We start from the raw sequence: 15,602 nt of genomic DNA on the forward strand, positions 1-15,602 counted from the left end.
AAGTCAACGTTGAGGATTTATCCGGGGCAGTATCGCTGCATCGCTGCCACTGCCAACCCCTTAGTCGCCGCTATGTCCTGCCGATCTCTAGGCAAGGGGCTGTGCAGCCGCCTGGAACTGAGCTTAGAGGAAGTTTGGATATTCATGGTTTCCTCGACTTGGCTGCGTGGCACAGAATCCAGCCAATAGGTAGGCTGCTTTACGCAGCTACATGCAGATATTTGACGTACACTAGGGTACTTCTTTCAAACATGGTCACACTGTGAATACTTGTGGATGAACGGATGAAGTCTGTTGATATAATTTCTTGCTTTGTTTCATTTATTTTATTGCCTTGTTGTTTGTTCATTTTTGGTTCCGACCCAACATCTCATGTACCTGACAAATGTGATCTATCCACGAGATAGACAAAGCGTAAAGTGTTGCTTGAAACTTCAGTTCTGGCACTTCTTTGAATGATATTAAGCGTTGAGCTTCTGATGTTTATTAAATTGTAAAAAGTTCATTATGATTTATTGACTGAATGGCTAGCAATACGTTTGCCTGGCCTCGTTAACTCATTCATGCCACGGTTGGGTTGGTAGGGATTGGGAATGACGGAGCGACGTCAACTTCGGCGTCATCGAAAGCGAAGTCATCACCATCCTCAACGTCACGGGTAAGTCCCCTTCTAGCCTTCCAGGGCTTGACTGGCTTCCAGGGCTTGCGTGACTTCCAGGGCTTGCCTGGCCTTATGCGCCCGGGTCGGGCCTTCGCTGGCTTTCGTGTTGGAGTGGTTGGTCGGGGCCGAGTTGGCGCGAAAACCGGATCGGCAGGCGGATTGTGAATGTCGATGTTGGGGCCGTTGACGACAGGTTCCTTGTCTCCAAGGGCGCGGGCGGCCTTGATTGCAGGGTTCGCGACACACGTGGCAGCATCAGGCTCGGCCTCCAGGTTGAGGTAAAAGTCGGCGCTGAAAGCAGCGTCCAGAGAAGCCTGGAAGTTGGCATCTTGGAACGGGCACCGCGCGAGCTCGTACACGAAGCCGTTGAACTGATCCACGGCTGGTTGCGGCAGCTTGTTCCAGCTTATTAGGGGCATGTCGAGGCCATCAGCGACGCTCTCGGATGACGGGAAAACGGATGACTGGCCTCGGTATCCCACCACGGGGTGTGTGCTGGAGACGGCGTCTGTCGCGAAGAGCGTGGGTTGTTCGAAGCTTTTGCTGTACATGTCTTTCCCGAGCGAATAGCTCACGCCCGCGACTGTGAAGTCGGCCGCGGTGGCATTGCACTTCTCCGTGTGAAGCCATACTACGGCGCTCAAATACCAATGCCTGGAGGAAGGGTTGTCGACGGTCAACGACATCATCTTGGGCAAGTACCACGCGTAAAGCACCGCCATGCGACCGTTGGAGGATCCCACTCTTGAGTAGACCTGACCCTTGGAGGGGTCTCGGCAGTCATCGGCCTCACCTCCAGTTGGTTTGAGTCCACCACTGGCAGTCCATTGTTAGTTACAGCCCGGCGCGCCATGTGGTTTGGCGTGTTCACTATGCGCTTACCTGTGAAAGCCCTCTGCGTCGACAGCGGGATATGGGAGACAGCCCCGCACGCTGTCGAGTGCGGGCTTGAACTGCAGCTCAAGCTGTCCAGGCAGTCCGTCTGCCGCCTCCTGCGCAAAGGGTGTGATTGCGTCGTGTTTCTTCACTTTGCCCTCAAACGGATCGTCGCCCCGTTGAGAGAGTGTGCGGCCTGATGCCGAGGCAATCAGGCCAAGGGAAAAGAGTGTCAAAAACGAGCGGCTAATCATCACGGCTGGTTCAATAGAAAAACAAAAAACGAAGGTATAGATTACGGCCAGTAATGAAGGTCGGATCAGCTTCGAAGAGCGCCTGAAGAAGGATGCACACAACAAACGTGGGAATCATGCTGTAGCAGTACCTATATGAAAAGCTTCTGCGCCATGCATACAAAGACGGTGCTATAGAGCGGAGCAAGTCCGGAGGCGCCGATGATCTAGGTTGGTCCCATTGGAGGCTAGTAGTATTCGAATCGTAACACCACACTTATGGGCAAGCAAAATACCTTGGAAAGTTCCACTGACTGTTCCACCCAGTACGTCCGTCTGACTCGTTGACCTGAGTCTATTTCTGTAGCAGGCCACATAAACCAGGGTTCTGCATCAGGGGCACGGCCTGCACCCCTGCATAATTTCAACCGGATCGCAACGTAGTCTGGTATTCAGTCGCTTCATCCGAACGCGTGGCTCACAGGCCACCACGGGCCGCAGGTAATCGTGCAGTCGGGCATCAGTGAATCGAGCGATCAATCAATGCCTATGATCTGGGCTTGACGACAGCGTCTCTGCGTGGGGCTGTCTACAGTTGCCTGCCGCCAACTCAATCCTCTCCTCCGAGTGATCAGACAAGCTGATATTGTCCCCCCCCCTGTCAACCCATGAGTACCATGCACAATAACAGCAACAAAGCTCAGTAGACAGTGGATTTAGTAATAATATAACTATCTTAAAAAAAAAATTTAGAGGCAAAAGGGATAGTCTTGGCCTATCCTGACCTAGAGCGTAGCGTAGGAAGCAGGGTAGGTTAGCACTATTCTAACCCTCCTTAGCAGAGCTGTTTTAGAATTAAAAAAAAAAAATCCAAGAAAACTGGATTTAAACCTGCAGCCTTTAGGATATGACTGCAGCCTTTAGGATATGAGGTTTACTACGTGTGATGGGTAAGTAAAAACTCCCTAACAGGTAGTGTGGAGTTGTGACCCACGTACGCGAGACTCTCACTGGCCAGAATTATGATGGATGTGCACAAGAACCTCAAAGTACCGTCGCTGAGGTAATCAAAAAAGCACAGCCATATTTACCTGACGAGGGGGTTAAACTTTGGCCCGATACCATAGTATTGCTGTTATTGTGCACGGTACTCTTGGGTTGACAGGGGGGGATACTATCAGCTTGTCTGTAGACTCATCCTCTCCCCTTGTTACTATTTCTTATCACTGTATAGTCGGAACAGCCCCTTGCAGATATCCGTGCGATCTTGGAATCTCCAAAGATGTTTATGATTTACCCGCCCTAGCCACTGAAGAGACCTTGAACTCTCTGGGCACTTGATAGTATGGCGCACTTTGATTGGAATCCGGGATCTGCCGGATAGGCGCAACAGGGGGGCACAAGGTGGCAGTTCGCTCTAGCCTCTGGAATAACTGTTATGTGTTGTGGAAGTCTAGCTACTTGGGCCTTTGCAGAGAGCGTCGGCGTTGAGTGAATCAACAACACAGCATCAACAATTGGAGGAGCTTAGACCTAGCAGCTATGGCCTTCAACCGTATGGCCATGTAATCAATCAACCAGAAGGATGATGGCTGTTTCAATTGGTTAAGTTTTTTCTATCCTGTTTCTCTCTTTTCTCCATTCTGTTTCTCTCTTTTCTCTCTTTGTGTTGAACTTTGAGAGACGGGGTGAACCCGGAACCCGGCTTGCCTGCAGGCTTGAAAAAACACTGCTGTTTCTCAGAGGCACGTGGCACCTCACGCAAGTTTGCGATATTAATTAATCATCGGTGTTTCTCGGAACTTTTAGACCCACATGATTTCTCCAAGTGGGCTGTGCATTAATTCCCCGCTCGGGTACCATGAACACGATTCGTGAAGCCACTGGATTACCGGGACCGTACCCTCTCGTTAAATTCGACTTTATCTAAAGCTCGAGCTAACGGTAAGGGGTATCGCGGCCGCTGAAAAGGGGCTGGCGTGCTGGCAGAAACAGGGTCAGTTGGTTAGTTGATAGGTTTTCAAAGCTCATTGTAGCAGTAATACTCCGTAGGTGTGGTGGACTGGGAGTTGACCGCTTTCCATGATAGACTTAGCGCCTGGGCGGCCGCTTTCCCCTTAACCGTTAGCTCGTGCATTAGATATAGTCGAATTCAACGAGACGATATGGTACTGCTATGCCTTGGTTGACGATCTTGTAAGAATCGGGCATAGCATCCCCCGGCTAATCTGGAGAGTGTCTCGATAACTGTTGACTTGGAGAGTATGTATTTAGGCTTTCCATCACGGACTCGATTTCGTCCGATTTTATACTTTTGACATGGCCAGCAACCGTGCAGGCGCCACTCTTTTCGTTCTGTTAGCAAATACACACGATCGTTCTTTACAATGGTTTCGCAACGTTTCTCGGCCGTGCTCTTGCTTCTGGGCGGTGCACTTATTGGCTTGGTAAGCTCTTGATTCGACCCCGGCCAGGCTTGTCAGATCAGCGTATGGCCATGACATCTTTTTTGCGAGCCTGCTAACCTGTAATCCTAGATTTCTGCTCAGCCTACCCGTCCTTTCGCCGTTAGTAGCCCGATTTCAAAGTTATTCTCGAACGACCTGACTAACCATGGTACAGGGCAACCAAGCTTATGCTTTTGACTACGAAAAAGACGACAAAACTGGGAGATGGGTTTTCGACGTCTACGGAGACGGCTACAGTGAGAAGAAAGATAAGGGTGGCCAGGCGCCACTCGACATAATCATGGTCAACACGCAGACAAAGCGCCTCACTGTCGTCAAGGCCATGAATGGACTGGACAAGACGGAGCCCCGCCTCAAGATGCGACAGGTTCTCAAGGAGTGTTGGACGATGACAGGCCTCCAGACGTCTCAGCTGGAGGAGGTACTCGGCTACAAGATCGAGAACGCCGATATGAAGGCAGCCCTCGTGGATTGCCGTAAGACTATGAACCTGCAGCCTAGCGACTCTTTCGTGCTGTCGACCACAGACACGGACCTGGCCAAGAAGAGGTGCTGGGACAGACTCGACAGAACAATATTTTCAGCCTCCATCCGGGGTGCAGTTGCCGATTTCAGCATCAACAAGAAACTTATACAGGTCAAGGTGGACAACGGGGGAGAGTGGGATCACGTTTACTACAAATTCTCATAAGGTCGCGGGTTACGGAATCGGGATACGAGCCGACGACCGACACCGCAATAGACAACATTAACACCTAAGTAGCTAAACGAATCACAAATAAACAATACCCACATCATGTCACGGTCCATGCACACATGGGAACTGAAATGATTAATGCAATTAAAGTGTAGTCTAAGTTAAAAGCACCCACGTTTGGAACACCCCCACATCATCGCCCCCAAGGCCTCCCATTAAGAGAGGCAACCAAGAATACACTATCGTCAGAACTACCTATCTTTTGTCCTGTGTCAATTGTTCAGCTCCTTGTTATTGCTCGCCTTGCTTTACTGCTTTGCTGTTACGCTTCACCTTCGCAATGCGTCCCTTCACGTCACTATCGCAGCCTAGCTCCTCCTGTTAGATCCGCAACAGCTGGCACGAAGGCTGTGTCACTCATGACTATGGTTGGAGTGTCTTGTTTTCTAGAAGTGCTGCACCAGCCGTAGCTCTTTGTTCGACATGTTTATATTATTACTATATACTAATTAATCTAAAGCTCTATCACCATCGCCACTCAAAACGCCCTTTCCGTGGTCACTCATTCTTCTGTCGAGATGCCAGATAGAAAATCATGACTGCCAAGAAATTGGTCACAAATCCCATCCCGATCCCTGTCTTCCAAGCACCCTGCGCATTGGATTTGAGGGCATCCGCATTTTTGAAGAGGAGAATCCAGCCGTGCTCGAGGCCCTTACTCAGCTCCGTCCCGGAACAATAGCAGCTGTCGAAGAACCCTATAAGTTCGAATATGGAGATGGCCAAAAGCCATATCGTGTTGCCGATAAGGAGAAACTGGCCCAAGAGCCGTGTGACGACCGCAACAGCTCCGCAGAACTGCAGGTAAGCTGTCGTTCGCTGCGCGTACTGGTATCCTCGCATCGTAAAGTGCGAGGCCCATGCGGACAATAACATCGCGGCGCATGATGCCGTCGCGAGCACGCCATAGATAACATAGCTCCCCGACCGGCAACCCAACCCTTTGACTACGGTTTCGTAGGATATGTAGATCGCCCAGCCTGTCGTTCCCCACTGCAACACGAGAGCGACGAGCATAGACCAGGCAACGTGCCGCCAGAAAGCCGACATCGCGAGGGGAGACATTTCGACGAGGCTGGTATACTCGACGAGCTCGTGGCTTGGCGGCCCTTCGTTGGCTGGAGGCTGCTGATGACGACCCGCACTGCCGCCGGCGTGGGTGCAGACATCGGGTGCGAGCCCGCAGTCAGCGGAAATCTTGACGTAGTCGTCGTTTGTTATGCCGGGCCGGGAAAGGATGTCCCTTTGCTTCTTCATCCGGTTAGTCGCGGCCTCGAAGGCCATATACAGACGATCCGCAAAATTGAGCCACGAGATTGACCGGGCGTAGTTGAAGACCGGACCTTGTTGACGCTGGCAGCCGGCGACATTGAATATCCTTAGTCTCATTCCAGGCTGGTTTGTTCTTGTAGTAGTCGATGGCGCCCTCACACATCGCGTATCAGGGTCGGCTAGCACGGGGCTGTCTACATTATCGACGACTTCGATCCCCGTCTCTTCGGTCTCGGCACCGATGCGGTTGTTGGCGCGTTGGATCGCTTCTCGGACGGTACCTTTCTTGTTCTGAGTGCCTACCAGAACCCAGCCGATGATTACGGGGACCTGGAGGAGAAGGGGTGTCAGCGATGGTTCGCGAGAATGAATAGATAGCCGCATACATACCAGCCATATCCAAAGAGACCCCGACGACAAGACCAACGCCTCCTCAGTATCGCCGACCTTTTGCTTCAGAGATCCCGTCACGGTGAAAACCCAGGCGATGACAGCCACGACCAGCTGCGCAATAAGCGACAGGGTGGTCCCGCGACGGGTCGATTTCAGACTATTCGCGGCCTCGCTCCACCACGCCGTGTTCGTATCCAGTACCACCAATCGTGCAAGCCAGCCGTCCTTCTGCAGCAACCGTATGGGAGCCTGTCCTGCCTCGTCGGCTATGGTGCGTGCGCTCTTGATCCGGGTCTTCATCCGGGCGAAGTCGTCGCCTTCACAGTCGCGAGCGAGGTCTTTGAACCTCTTTCTGATCCACCGCTTGTTCAGGATCGTCATCATCAAGGAAAAGGTCATGAGCAAGGGGCTCCCGAGGCCGATGCACACGCCAATGATGTTGGCCTCCGTGCTCCCAGTCTCGTACGGGAGCTGAGCAGTAAGTGCCAGCCATGGGAGCAGGTAGTTGGTGGAGCCGGAGGCGAGACGGTTGAAACTGGTGACCTACGCTGCGTCAGATGATGGACTCAAACCGAGAGAATCGAACTGATTTCTTTACCATGTCCAATTTGTCACGACCGCAGAACTCTTTGCATAGCCCGATGCTGATCCCCCACACATCATCAGCTGTAATATTGTTCATCGAGTCGTTGAACCGTGTACCGTTGACGCCGACCACTATTCCACTTGTGATACGCGACCGGGTCTCATGCGTTACGTTGGCCTCCTTCTCGTCATTCCACCCGTTTAAGACTTTTTCTGCGCATTGGGAGTACCAACTGGCATCGTCGTTGCTACCGGCTTGAGGTGCAAATTGTTTGAAAACGCTCTCCAATACCGCATCAAGACTATTCTGGGTGTCAAGTAGCGGGTCCTGGGCCATTCGAGAAGGGGGGGGGGCTTAGAGCAAGGCCTACGTGGCTATGCGGTAATCGCAGAAAAATTTATATAAAGGCTGTAGTTGTTGTTGTTGTTTCTTTTAGTTAGGGGGGACTATGGCTGGACGTGTGTGACTTTGGCCAAAGCCGGGGCGTATACTTCACTCTTATATTACTCTTGGGCAATTATAACAATTCCTCTTCAGCTGACCATGTAAGTGGCGGTGCAGAATAAGAAACAACCTGGCGTCTACGAGCGAACCGAATGTAGGCAGCAGCTGTAAGGCATCCTTTGGCAGGGATAAGGACAGCGAGTTGATCAATAGGCTGAGGGTGTGTTTGTCTTATCAGGATCGATTAGGAAGCTGACTGCTGTGTAACCTACATATTGAGGTGCAACAACGTCAGAATGCTCCAGCTTTGCCTATTACGGATAAGCTAGGCTTTTCCGGTGTCTTGTCCAGGCACCTCATACTTGATATCAAACGCGAGGCGGCCAATGAGGCTTCTCGAGTATAATATCAAGTACGAGGTCTAGACCATCCATAGGAGGCCACCCTCACTGAGCATTCCTCAAGCTGCAAAGCCTGGCACAGCCTCTAAAGCTAGAGTGCTGCCTGCTCTTGCGCCACCACTGACTGCACTTTGGGGATTTTTATAGGTACTGTAAGCCGCCCGTTGGTCCAGGGGCACGAGACGTTGATCCTTCAATGTCCCTCTGCGCCCTCTGTCCATCTGAGGCGCACCGCATGATCCCTTTGTTTCTCAAATCATATGACCTCCGGAGCTTAGGGCCAGTGGAAGTTTCAACCTATACTGTATCGTCAGTTCCCAGTGCATCGCTGTGACGATCATGTCTGATGTGAGGACAGCTTACAATTTCAACGGTGCAAAGAGATGCGGTCCTCTCCAAGCTAAATCTCTGCCTCTTGTATGGAAAGAATTCCTTGGGACGGGCGAGGCGCCGTCGACGTCGTTAGGCCCGGTCGGGATACCGCGGGAGGCTCGGGGGCCGGGCGGAGCCCGTTCCCCCCCTTCCATCAAACTCGATCCTTTAGCAGACTTTCCCACGCCCAATCACCATTGGCCGCCATCGCTCGCAAAGGCAACTCTCTTCCCATGCACAAGGACGGCTACGTTCTCCATTATCTTGGCCGGCACTGCTGTCGAGGTCTTCGTCGGCTTTCACATCTGGACTCATCAATGCGTGTTTGATGGCCGGTTCTCCCCTAAAGCGAATCCAGTCTTATAGCATCCCTCCCTGAAGGTGAGCCCGGATGGCAACCCTGACTTTGATGATTGCCATTATAGAGCCTTTTGCTTTCATTAGAGCAACTCGGTTCTGCTGGGGGATGCACTGAGTGGCGGTTCGAGGGTTGTGGAGACGTACTCGGCACACGCTGTGAGTTCCGTTCCACTGGTATTGATCATCAGCAGGATTCAATATGCATCGGATATTAATGAGGGGCGGGTGGAAGCCCGGAAGAACGAATCCAATGTCGCTGACCTTTAGGAGAAAGAGCAACCGCTGAGTAGCGAGTATCATGTTGGTAGGCAACTCATCCACATTGTGAAGCTTCCTTTCACAAGTCACCGCCAGGCTCATGTTTCAACACCGTCCCTGCAGGCAAGATCCTTACCGGCGACTTCATCGTGATCGAAAAATCCTCCAATTCTCATCTTCCGGGGCGGCCTGTCTCCGAGAGTGGCACCGGTGGCAGCTCGCGAGATGGACACCTTCGTCACCCTCACCACGGAGCGTAACCCCCAACTCGGCGTCGCAAGATTCAACCTCAAGGCCAAAGTTCCCAATGGCGTGAGCGAGGGTAAAGGCGTGCCTCTGGGAGGCGTAACAGTTTGCCTGCATCAGCAATACGCCAAGCTCTTGTTGACAGCTGGCGTGGACCATTGCGTTGCATGATAGGCGAGACCTGAGGCTGGTGCGTGGCCGTCTCCCCTCATGTATTAAGTTATGTATTACTACTATAGACTGTATGGGTTATAAGCATGAAATCTACTCCGGCAACGGTTCCCTATGGTATCATGAAGCAAGGGTTCGCACACGCGCGCGCGCGACTCGTTCTCAAATAACATTGGCGATGAACTTGGGCACGACAAACTCGGCGGGCCCTCCGGTGAAGGCCTCGGTGCCAAGCTGGTAGACTGTGCAGGTTGTCAGCGGGCCCGTCTCGAGTCCCAGGGGGAACCGGGACTAGCAAGAGGGGGAGAGGACTTACCCAGCATGTATTGGTTGTGCTGCGGGAACTCGAACTGATGGCTGAGGAAGTTGAAGAACTGCTTCACGTCGGCGTTGAAGTGCTGGATCGGGCCGTTGACCGGCAGGAAGCTGTACACCTTCATCGCGCCGCCGTGGTTGTAACCAAAGTGCAGCTCCCACTGGTGGCCGCAGAGCTCGACGTGCGCGATGGGCGCCTTGGACTCGCTGATGGGCCACACGCCACCCAGCTTCGCGAGCCTGTTGCGTTCCAACAATAGTCAGCCGAGTAGTCGCTCATACCCTTCCGCGTCGTCTCACACGCGCCGGACGCAGGTCCACCAAGACTCACCAGATCATGACCTCGAACTCGCCGCTGCTGTTGGCGTGGTCCTTGTCGGGGTCGGTGAAGATGTCGTAGGCGACGTTGGCCCGCACGTCCCAGGTGCTGTAGTGCCACTCGGCTTCGGTCGGCAGGGCCTGGATCTCGCTCAGGAGGCGGCGCTCGAGCTGGCGGGCGCCGTAGACGTACGATTTGACGTTGTGCTCGCCGCCCCGCCACTCCCAGTCGGTGGACCACGAGATGCCGGCGGCCCCCGAGGCGCCGGGCGGGCTCGGCCCGTCGTAGTGGGTGCGCTGGGAGCCGGAGGTGGCGCTCTCGAGGCCCCAGGTGTTATTGTTGAGCTCGTACCCGTCGATGGCGTGGTAGGCCCATTTCTTCTCGAGGGTGACGATGTGGTTGCGCGGCGGCGGCATGTTGGGCGGCGGCTGCGCGGGACGGGCTGGCTCCAGTTCGTGATGGGACGAGTCGTCAGAGGTTGAGCAGCAGGATCCCATGAGAGGCGACTCTTGGCGGTGGCCAGGGACACCCTTTTTTTCTCTATCAGACCATCAAAGACTAAATCATGTCACCGGAAGTGAGGGGTAAGCTACCTGTCTGGATATAGCGGCGTGTGCTGGGTTAGGCCTGGTCAGTATTACTGAGGAAGACGGGACAATCTGGAGCAGCACGTCTCTAGAACCAGGGGAACCTGGGCCCTTTTGGGTAACAAACACGCATCCCTGGAACTCCACAGCGTGCGTCAGCTCTGATCCCTACCAAGGCCTCATGGCAAGCCGGGCCCGGTTGGCTGACGTCAATGGTTTTGGGTTTTTCAAGGAAAAGAAAGCAGGGCAACGGCGGAGCCTAAATAATATCGAGGTTGGTGGGGGCGGGTTGGGTTGGCAAGCACATTATTGGAAACATTGAAAGCTGGTTTCTAGTCCGTCCAGGGACCTGGCCTCGGCCGCCGTTGAGGCATTCAAAAGAATGATGGGGAACCCGTTGCGTGTACATAACGACAACCTCTTGGCAACCACAGTCAGTGCTAAACGACGAACCAGGACAGCTTGTTGAGCCTCTCTTAACTCGGGTTGATCGGAGCAACCGAGTATCTTTGATCGGCATGCCAGAGTCGGGTTCGATACATGAGTGCCACTTACGGATACTGATTGTGCTGCAGCATTTGGATCATAAGGCAATTAATTAACCGGGGACTCTCACCCATGTCGGTAGGCGCTGTAAGCGGCCCGAGTTCAGGGCTTCAACTTACAAAGCGGCAAAATGTTCAAGCTGCACCATCATTTCCATGCATGTTCTATTCATCTAACCCAGCATTTTGAGTTGAAGGTTTCTAAGCTATATACAGTGTCAACTATTTTCCCTTTTCAGCGCTACAGGCTAGTTATCCGACTCGTGGTCGATATATGGTGTATTCATGGTAGGACATCAGATTGAAACAGACAATACTCGATGCTTGGAACATTCCCATTTTTCTAAAACCAAAGCTTCCGTAAACAAAACAGTGGACCCTAAATCACTTGGCGGTCTGGAAAAAGCGGCACCATGGCTATAGACACGAGCCGCGAATGTATGTAGATGGATGCCCAACGATACAGCCAAGTCTGCATTCATGCCTCTTGACGAAACTCTTGGCCATGGAGGCCGATTCGTAGGCACTGAGATTATGGCACAATCACGTTATGCTTGTCAATCACAGAAAGAGACTTGCGTTTTCAACCGATACTCGCGCTTGTTCAAGATTCAAGGTCAAGTTTTGGACATGCGTTACAACCGTACAAGTGTTTCAGTGAGCCAAGGTCAGAATCGCAGTCGCGCATCCTCACTGCCAGCGGCATTAGACTCTAAGTTGGAGGCATGCGATGTCTGGGCGCTCCTTGGCGAGCCACCCTGCATCGATGCGAGTAGAGGTGGGTTTGTAGTATTGAACTTGACATCATTGACCATCTACTGTTCATTGGCCATAGTTGGCGATCGCTGAGACGACGGAGGAAAGCGGTGTCGATGATGCATGGCCAACATCTTGATCAAAGGGAAATTGTTATCGGCCTGGGATGTAGCGCAGGGCCGGATGCTGTCTTTGGAATGAATGGCCATAGATAGATGGTGCTGCAATTTGAGTGAATCGCTTCCTCCTAGTTCTTGTATATGTCGCACGACAGTCCCAAACGCTTATCGGCCTGCCGAATGTCTTCAACCCATTTGGTTTCAACGTCAAACTAGTCGTTGCCGGCGGCGATGCTGCGTGCGCGCGATACAAAAAGGGCCCAGAGGTCTCCAATGCCGTGCAAGCCCACACCGCTTGCCCTACGACATGCGGCAAGGCGCTTGACAGTTGATGGGTATACCAGCGTCAGCGTGCATGGGACATAGATTCAAATGTGCTGCTACCCGGCATAGCAAGGGGTTGGTTCTCAGCCCTACCTGCGACACTCCTCAAGACACTTTGGCAGACAAGGGCAAGGTTCGGAGGGGCTTCTTCTTCAACGCGTTCCGGGTCCGAGAGTTTTCGACCCGGTACGCATCCTGGTGCCGCCATCAGCCGTGAAGTCTCCCTGTAAAGGCCATTGTGGAGGGAAGGATTTGCAGAAACACACGGAGAAATTGTAAAACAAAAGGGCCCGGCTCATCGAGTGCTCGCAACGACAGAGCTTCCCGAGTGCATGATTCTTTATGTGTTTCGCCGTGGAATCTTCCTGGAAGCGTCGCACTCCTCTTTGTCAAGCCAAGGCGCAAGAAATTGCACACATGACTCTCCGCCCATCCCGGAGAGGCAACCTAGAGTTGGTCCATGAGAAACCCGAAGATGAGGTACGGCGATCTCCGACTCGGCTCGGTTTCCCAAAGCGCCAAGGCCCAATCGCCCCTGGGAAGAAAGGAGTCTCTTGACGCCAAGACGCCGTGCAGCCGATGCGCCCGCGACGACTCGTGTGCGCGTCGCCCACGCACCCAATGTGCCAATTAGTTCCTTCTGTTCCCCCTAACCTCCCTTCCGTCGCTGATCAGTTCGGATTCCCGCCCCCCCCGCGTGAGAGCCTAAGGGGGGATGCTCGCGCGCGCGGGCTTCTTGGCCGAGGCGGCGCCAATGCTTTTGGGCGGGACGAAGGGGCCAGACGGTGAAGCGATCGCCGGGTGCGGCGGGTGCGGGTGCAACCGACGGCAGCGACTTCGGCTGAAGATGGCACGGGACACAAGTGGTTCGTTTCAAAGGCCTCGAAGATGCGCGCTGCCCAGCCGGGTGTGTCCAGCTCTGTGAAGATCACCGCGGGGAGGAAGAAGGGGCATTTGGACTCTCTTGCAAAGGGGTCTTGGGGGCATTGGGGGCAAAGCAGAATCGTACGAGCCGTCGCACCGAAGACTTGCCCAGGACCATTAGTTCGCTCAGCACCCACGAACCATTGAAATTCGGGAGGAGCTTAAGAGTCTCGTCGGGCGGGGCGGAAACGTCGAGCCAAAGCGTTTTTTGTGCTCGGCGTCCGGAGTGGGAACACGACACGGGTAGCACGGAAGGCCGTGGGCAGATGGCCAATCTCGACGCTGCTCGGAGTCATGTTCGTCATACGTGCGAGGTCAAGATCAGCGGTTTGAGGGGAGAGAGAGGGGGGGGAGACGTCTAGATGAGCCGAGCCGAGTCCTGGACTGGCGATATCTTTTTTGAGCAGCGTTTGACGGTGGGTGCTTGGCAAGCTCGCCAAGCCACGGTGCTACAGTAGCGACATTTCACGGAGTAGACAGCTTGTGAAATGCGTAAGAAGGGGTAAAATGTCTGGGCAGTGCAAAGTAAAAACATCTTCTGGGGTCTCTGGACTCGTTTGTCGATATTCGCCAAGGTCTAAGCAGGGGACACGAGTGCCAATCACCACCACCACCCACGCCGCCGCCCATGCCCTCCTCCAAATGGACCCTGAAAAAGTGACCTGAAGGAGAGAGGGGGGGGGGGGGCTTTGGATCCATTCAGCAGCAGGTGAGATTGGTGTTTGAGCAGATGCGCCTCTACACTGACTGCATGTGTGGACGGGTACCTATATCCCTACCTGCTACCGTACGCACTCGTGAGATTCGTCGACCACTAGTGAGCCGGCTAGCTGTATATAGCTAGCGTCTTACTGATAGCAGCTAGTGGAATTCCATGGCGCTAATCTTACTATAGAAGGCGGTCAGACTATCTACCCTTCGTTGCCAACTAGCCAGCCTGCTTTTAGTACGTACACAACCGTTGCGTAAGAAAATAGGTATATATAGATCCCTGTTTCTGCCAGCACACTATACCTCTTATAGTGGCCGCGATACCTATTGCCGTTAGCCGGCTCACTAGTGGTCGACGAATCTCACGAGTGCGTACGGTACTGGTATTTCTCGAACGCCCGTTTATTGATAAGTCAGGTCACCAAGGAAGCTTCAGGGTGTGAAAATGCACCTCAGTCTGCACGCGGACAAGCATGTCTCGGCACTCGCAACTTGGGGTCGGGCTGAATGAACCCTGCTACATGACGGATGCAGACGAGCAGACAAGGAAGGCCGCTTATCACGATGGAGGCCACCGGGGAAGAATGCTTTCAGTAAGGCGAGGAAAGGGAGCCATAAGCGAGGAGAAGAGACTGTCACAGAATACATATGGGACGCTGCGCTTGGGGACGCCCAGGGCTCGTCGATCCCCGTTTGCGCCCCAAAAGTTCCTCGCCCAGAGCATAATACATACGTATCCGTATATACGTGGTAAATGGATGATCCATCCCCCCCAAACCAAAATTACCAAATGGCAATTTCGCTCTTCGCCGTATCCTTCGCGACCTTCGCGTCCCGTACCGTTGTGCCCCCCGCCCCCCCTTCGAGTGTCACAAACGCAAGGCCCATGACGTTAGACTCGAAGCTGAAGGAAAAAACAAAAGCCGGTTGGGGAACGGGGATGCGACGGGCAACGGACTCTGCGGGCACGCCGAGTCAAACAGGGCGCCATGCCAAATGTCATGGCATTTCAGCAGAGCGGATCGGACAGAACAGCAAATCACGCCCGAGACAGCAGAATGCCATGTCCCCTTGGCCCTCTGGAACCAACCTCCTCTCTGCCGCCAACGTCGGGCAACCGTCATGCGCGGAATGCTCGTGCTGCCGCCGCTTCACCACTGCCGAGTCCTCCCCCAAGAAAGCTCTAATGAGCGCCGAGGGCTAGGCCGGCGCTGCTGCTCCCTTGTTCTAATCATCGAGCCATCATAGATAGTCTGAGGGTTTTTGCTTGGTGGGATCTGTGGCACACCGCAGCCTGCTTGGCAGAGGTTTGGCTGCAACAGCAGGCTCCCCAAGCGTAACAAGCGCAACACCCCCCCTCCAACACAGCACGCCAAATTACCTGGGCCAAACGGGCGGGCTGCCTGTCATTGTGCTCGCCGTCAGCTGTTGATCGCCATCCATGCCGGCGTTGGCAAAGTAACAGTGTGCTTGTGTGTGCTTGTATGTATATGATATGTATGTG

The 15,602-nt window shown here is 53.6% G+C and overlaps 6 protein-coding genes across 6 annotated transcripts; 3 read left to right on the forward strand and 3 right to left on the reverse strand.

The window, feature by feature from the left end:
* Positions 1-291: 291 nt before the first annotated feature.
* On the reverse strand, positions 292-1,955 carry LY79DRAFT_645064 (necrosis inducing protein-domain-containing protein). Its single transcript, XM_060562432.1, has 2 exons — positions 1,544-1,955; positions 292-1,477 (listed from the first exon to the last, which is right to left on the reverse strand). The coding sequence occupies exons 1-2, from the start codon at positions 1,789-1,791 to the stop codon at positions 562-564; spliced, it is 1,164 nt and encodes a 387-aa protein (XP_060406889.1). The 5' UTR covers positions 1,792-1,955; the 3' UTR covers positions 292-561.
* Positions 1,956-4,157: 2,202 nt separating this feature from the next.
* Positions 4,158-4,929, forward strand: LY79DRAFT_530693 (uncharacterized protein; the record flags this gene model as incomplete). Its single annotated transcript, XM_060556198.1, has 2 exons — positions 4,158-4,217; positions 4,393-4,929. The coding sequence occupies 2 exons, from the start codon at positions 4,158-4,160 to the stop codon at positions 4,927-4,929; spliced, it is 597 nt and encodes a 198-aa protein (XP_060406890.1).
* Positions 4,930-5,405: 476 nt separating this feature from the next.
* LY79DRAFT_169789 (uncharacterized protein) lies at positions 5,406-7,721 on the reverse strand. The gene is made up of 3 exons (XM_060551207.1): positions 7,259-7,721; positions 6,658-7,203; positions 5,406-6,597 (listed from the first exon to the last, which is right to left on the reverse strand). Exons 1-3 carry the CDS (start codon positions 7,580-7,582, stop codon positions 5,494-5,496), a joined length of 1,974 nt encoding a protein of 657 aa, XP_060406891.1. The 5' UTR covers positions 7,583-7,721; the 3' UTR covers positions 5,406-5,493.
* Positions 7,722-9,237: 1,516 nt separating this feature from the next.
* Positions 9,238-9,498, forward strand: LY79DRAFT_530694 (uncharacterized protein; the record flags this gene model as incomplete). The annotated part of the gene is made up of 1 exon (XM_060556199.1): positions 9,238-9,498. A coding segment is annotated over one exon (261 nt), but the record flags the coding sequence as incomplete, so codon positions are not given.
* On the reverse strand, positions 9,378-11,339 carry LY79DRAFT_684760 (concanavalin A-like lectin/glucanase domain-containing protein; the record flags this gene model as incomplete). The annotated part of the gene is made up of 4 exons (XM_060564632.1): positions 9,378-9,740; positions 9,815-10,053; positions 10,145-10,672; positions 11,275-11,339. The coding sequence occupies 4 exons, from the start codon at positions 11,337-11,339 to the stop codon at positions 9,661-9,663; spliced, it is 912 nt and encodes a 303-aa protein (XP_060406893.1). The 3' UTR covers positions 9,378-9,660.
* A 3,229-nt stretch (positions 11,340-14,568) lies between these two features.
* LY79DRAFT_573770 (uncharacterized protein) lies at positions 14,569-15,581 on the forward strand (the record flags this gene model as incomplete). The annotated part of the gene is made up of 2 exons (XM_060559503.1): positions 14,569-14,848; positions 14,995-15,581. 2 exons carry the CDS (start codon positions 14,572-14,574, stop codon positions 15,300-15,302), a joined length of 585 nt encoding a protein of 194 aa, XP_060406894.1. The 3' UTR covers positions 15,303-15,581.
* Between the last annotated feature and the right edge of the window lie 21 nt (positions 15,582-15,602).

Source organism: Colletotrichum navitas (genome assembly GCF_030913465.1).
Source record: "Colletotrichum navitas strain CBS 125086 chromosome Unknown LY79scaffold_224, whole genome shotgun sequence".
In the NCBI taxonomy this organism is placed as follows: domain Eukaryota; kingdom Fungi; phylum Ascomycota; class Sordariomycetes; order Glomerellales; family Glomerellaceae; genus Colletotrichum; species Colletotrichum navitas.

What these genes read in the sequence shown, in the direction of transcription:
- LY79DRAFT_169789 (XM_060551207.1), bottom strand. Translation starts at nt 7,582, where the DNA reads ATGGCCCAGGACCCGCTACTTGACACCCAGAATAGTCTTGATGCGGTA. An exon ending in GTCGTGACAAATTGGACATG is followed by an intron (nt 7,204 to 7,258) that starts GTAAAGAAATCA and finishes GACGCAGCGTAG; the next exon opens with GTCACCAGTTTCAACCGTCT. An exon ending in GGTCTCTTTGGATATGGCTG is followed by an intron (nt 6,598 to 6,657) that starts GTATGTATGCGG and finishes CTTCTCCTCCAG; the next exon opens with GTCCCCGTAATCATCGGCTG.
- LY79DRAFT_645064 (XM_060562432.1), bottom strand. Translation starts at nt 1,791, where the DNA reads ATGATTAGCCGCTCGTTTTTGACACTCTTTTCCCTTGGCCTGATTGCC. An exon ending in GACGCAGAGGGCTTTCACAG is followed by an intron (nt 1,478 to 1,543) that starts GTAAGCGCATAG and finishes ATGGACTGCCAG; the next exon opens with TGGTGGACTCAAACCAACTG.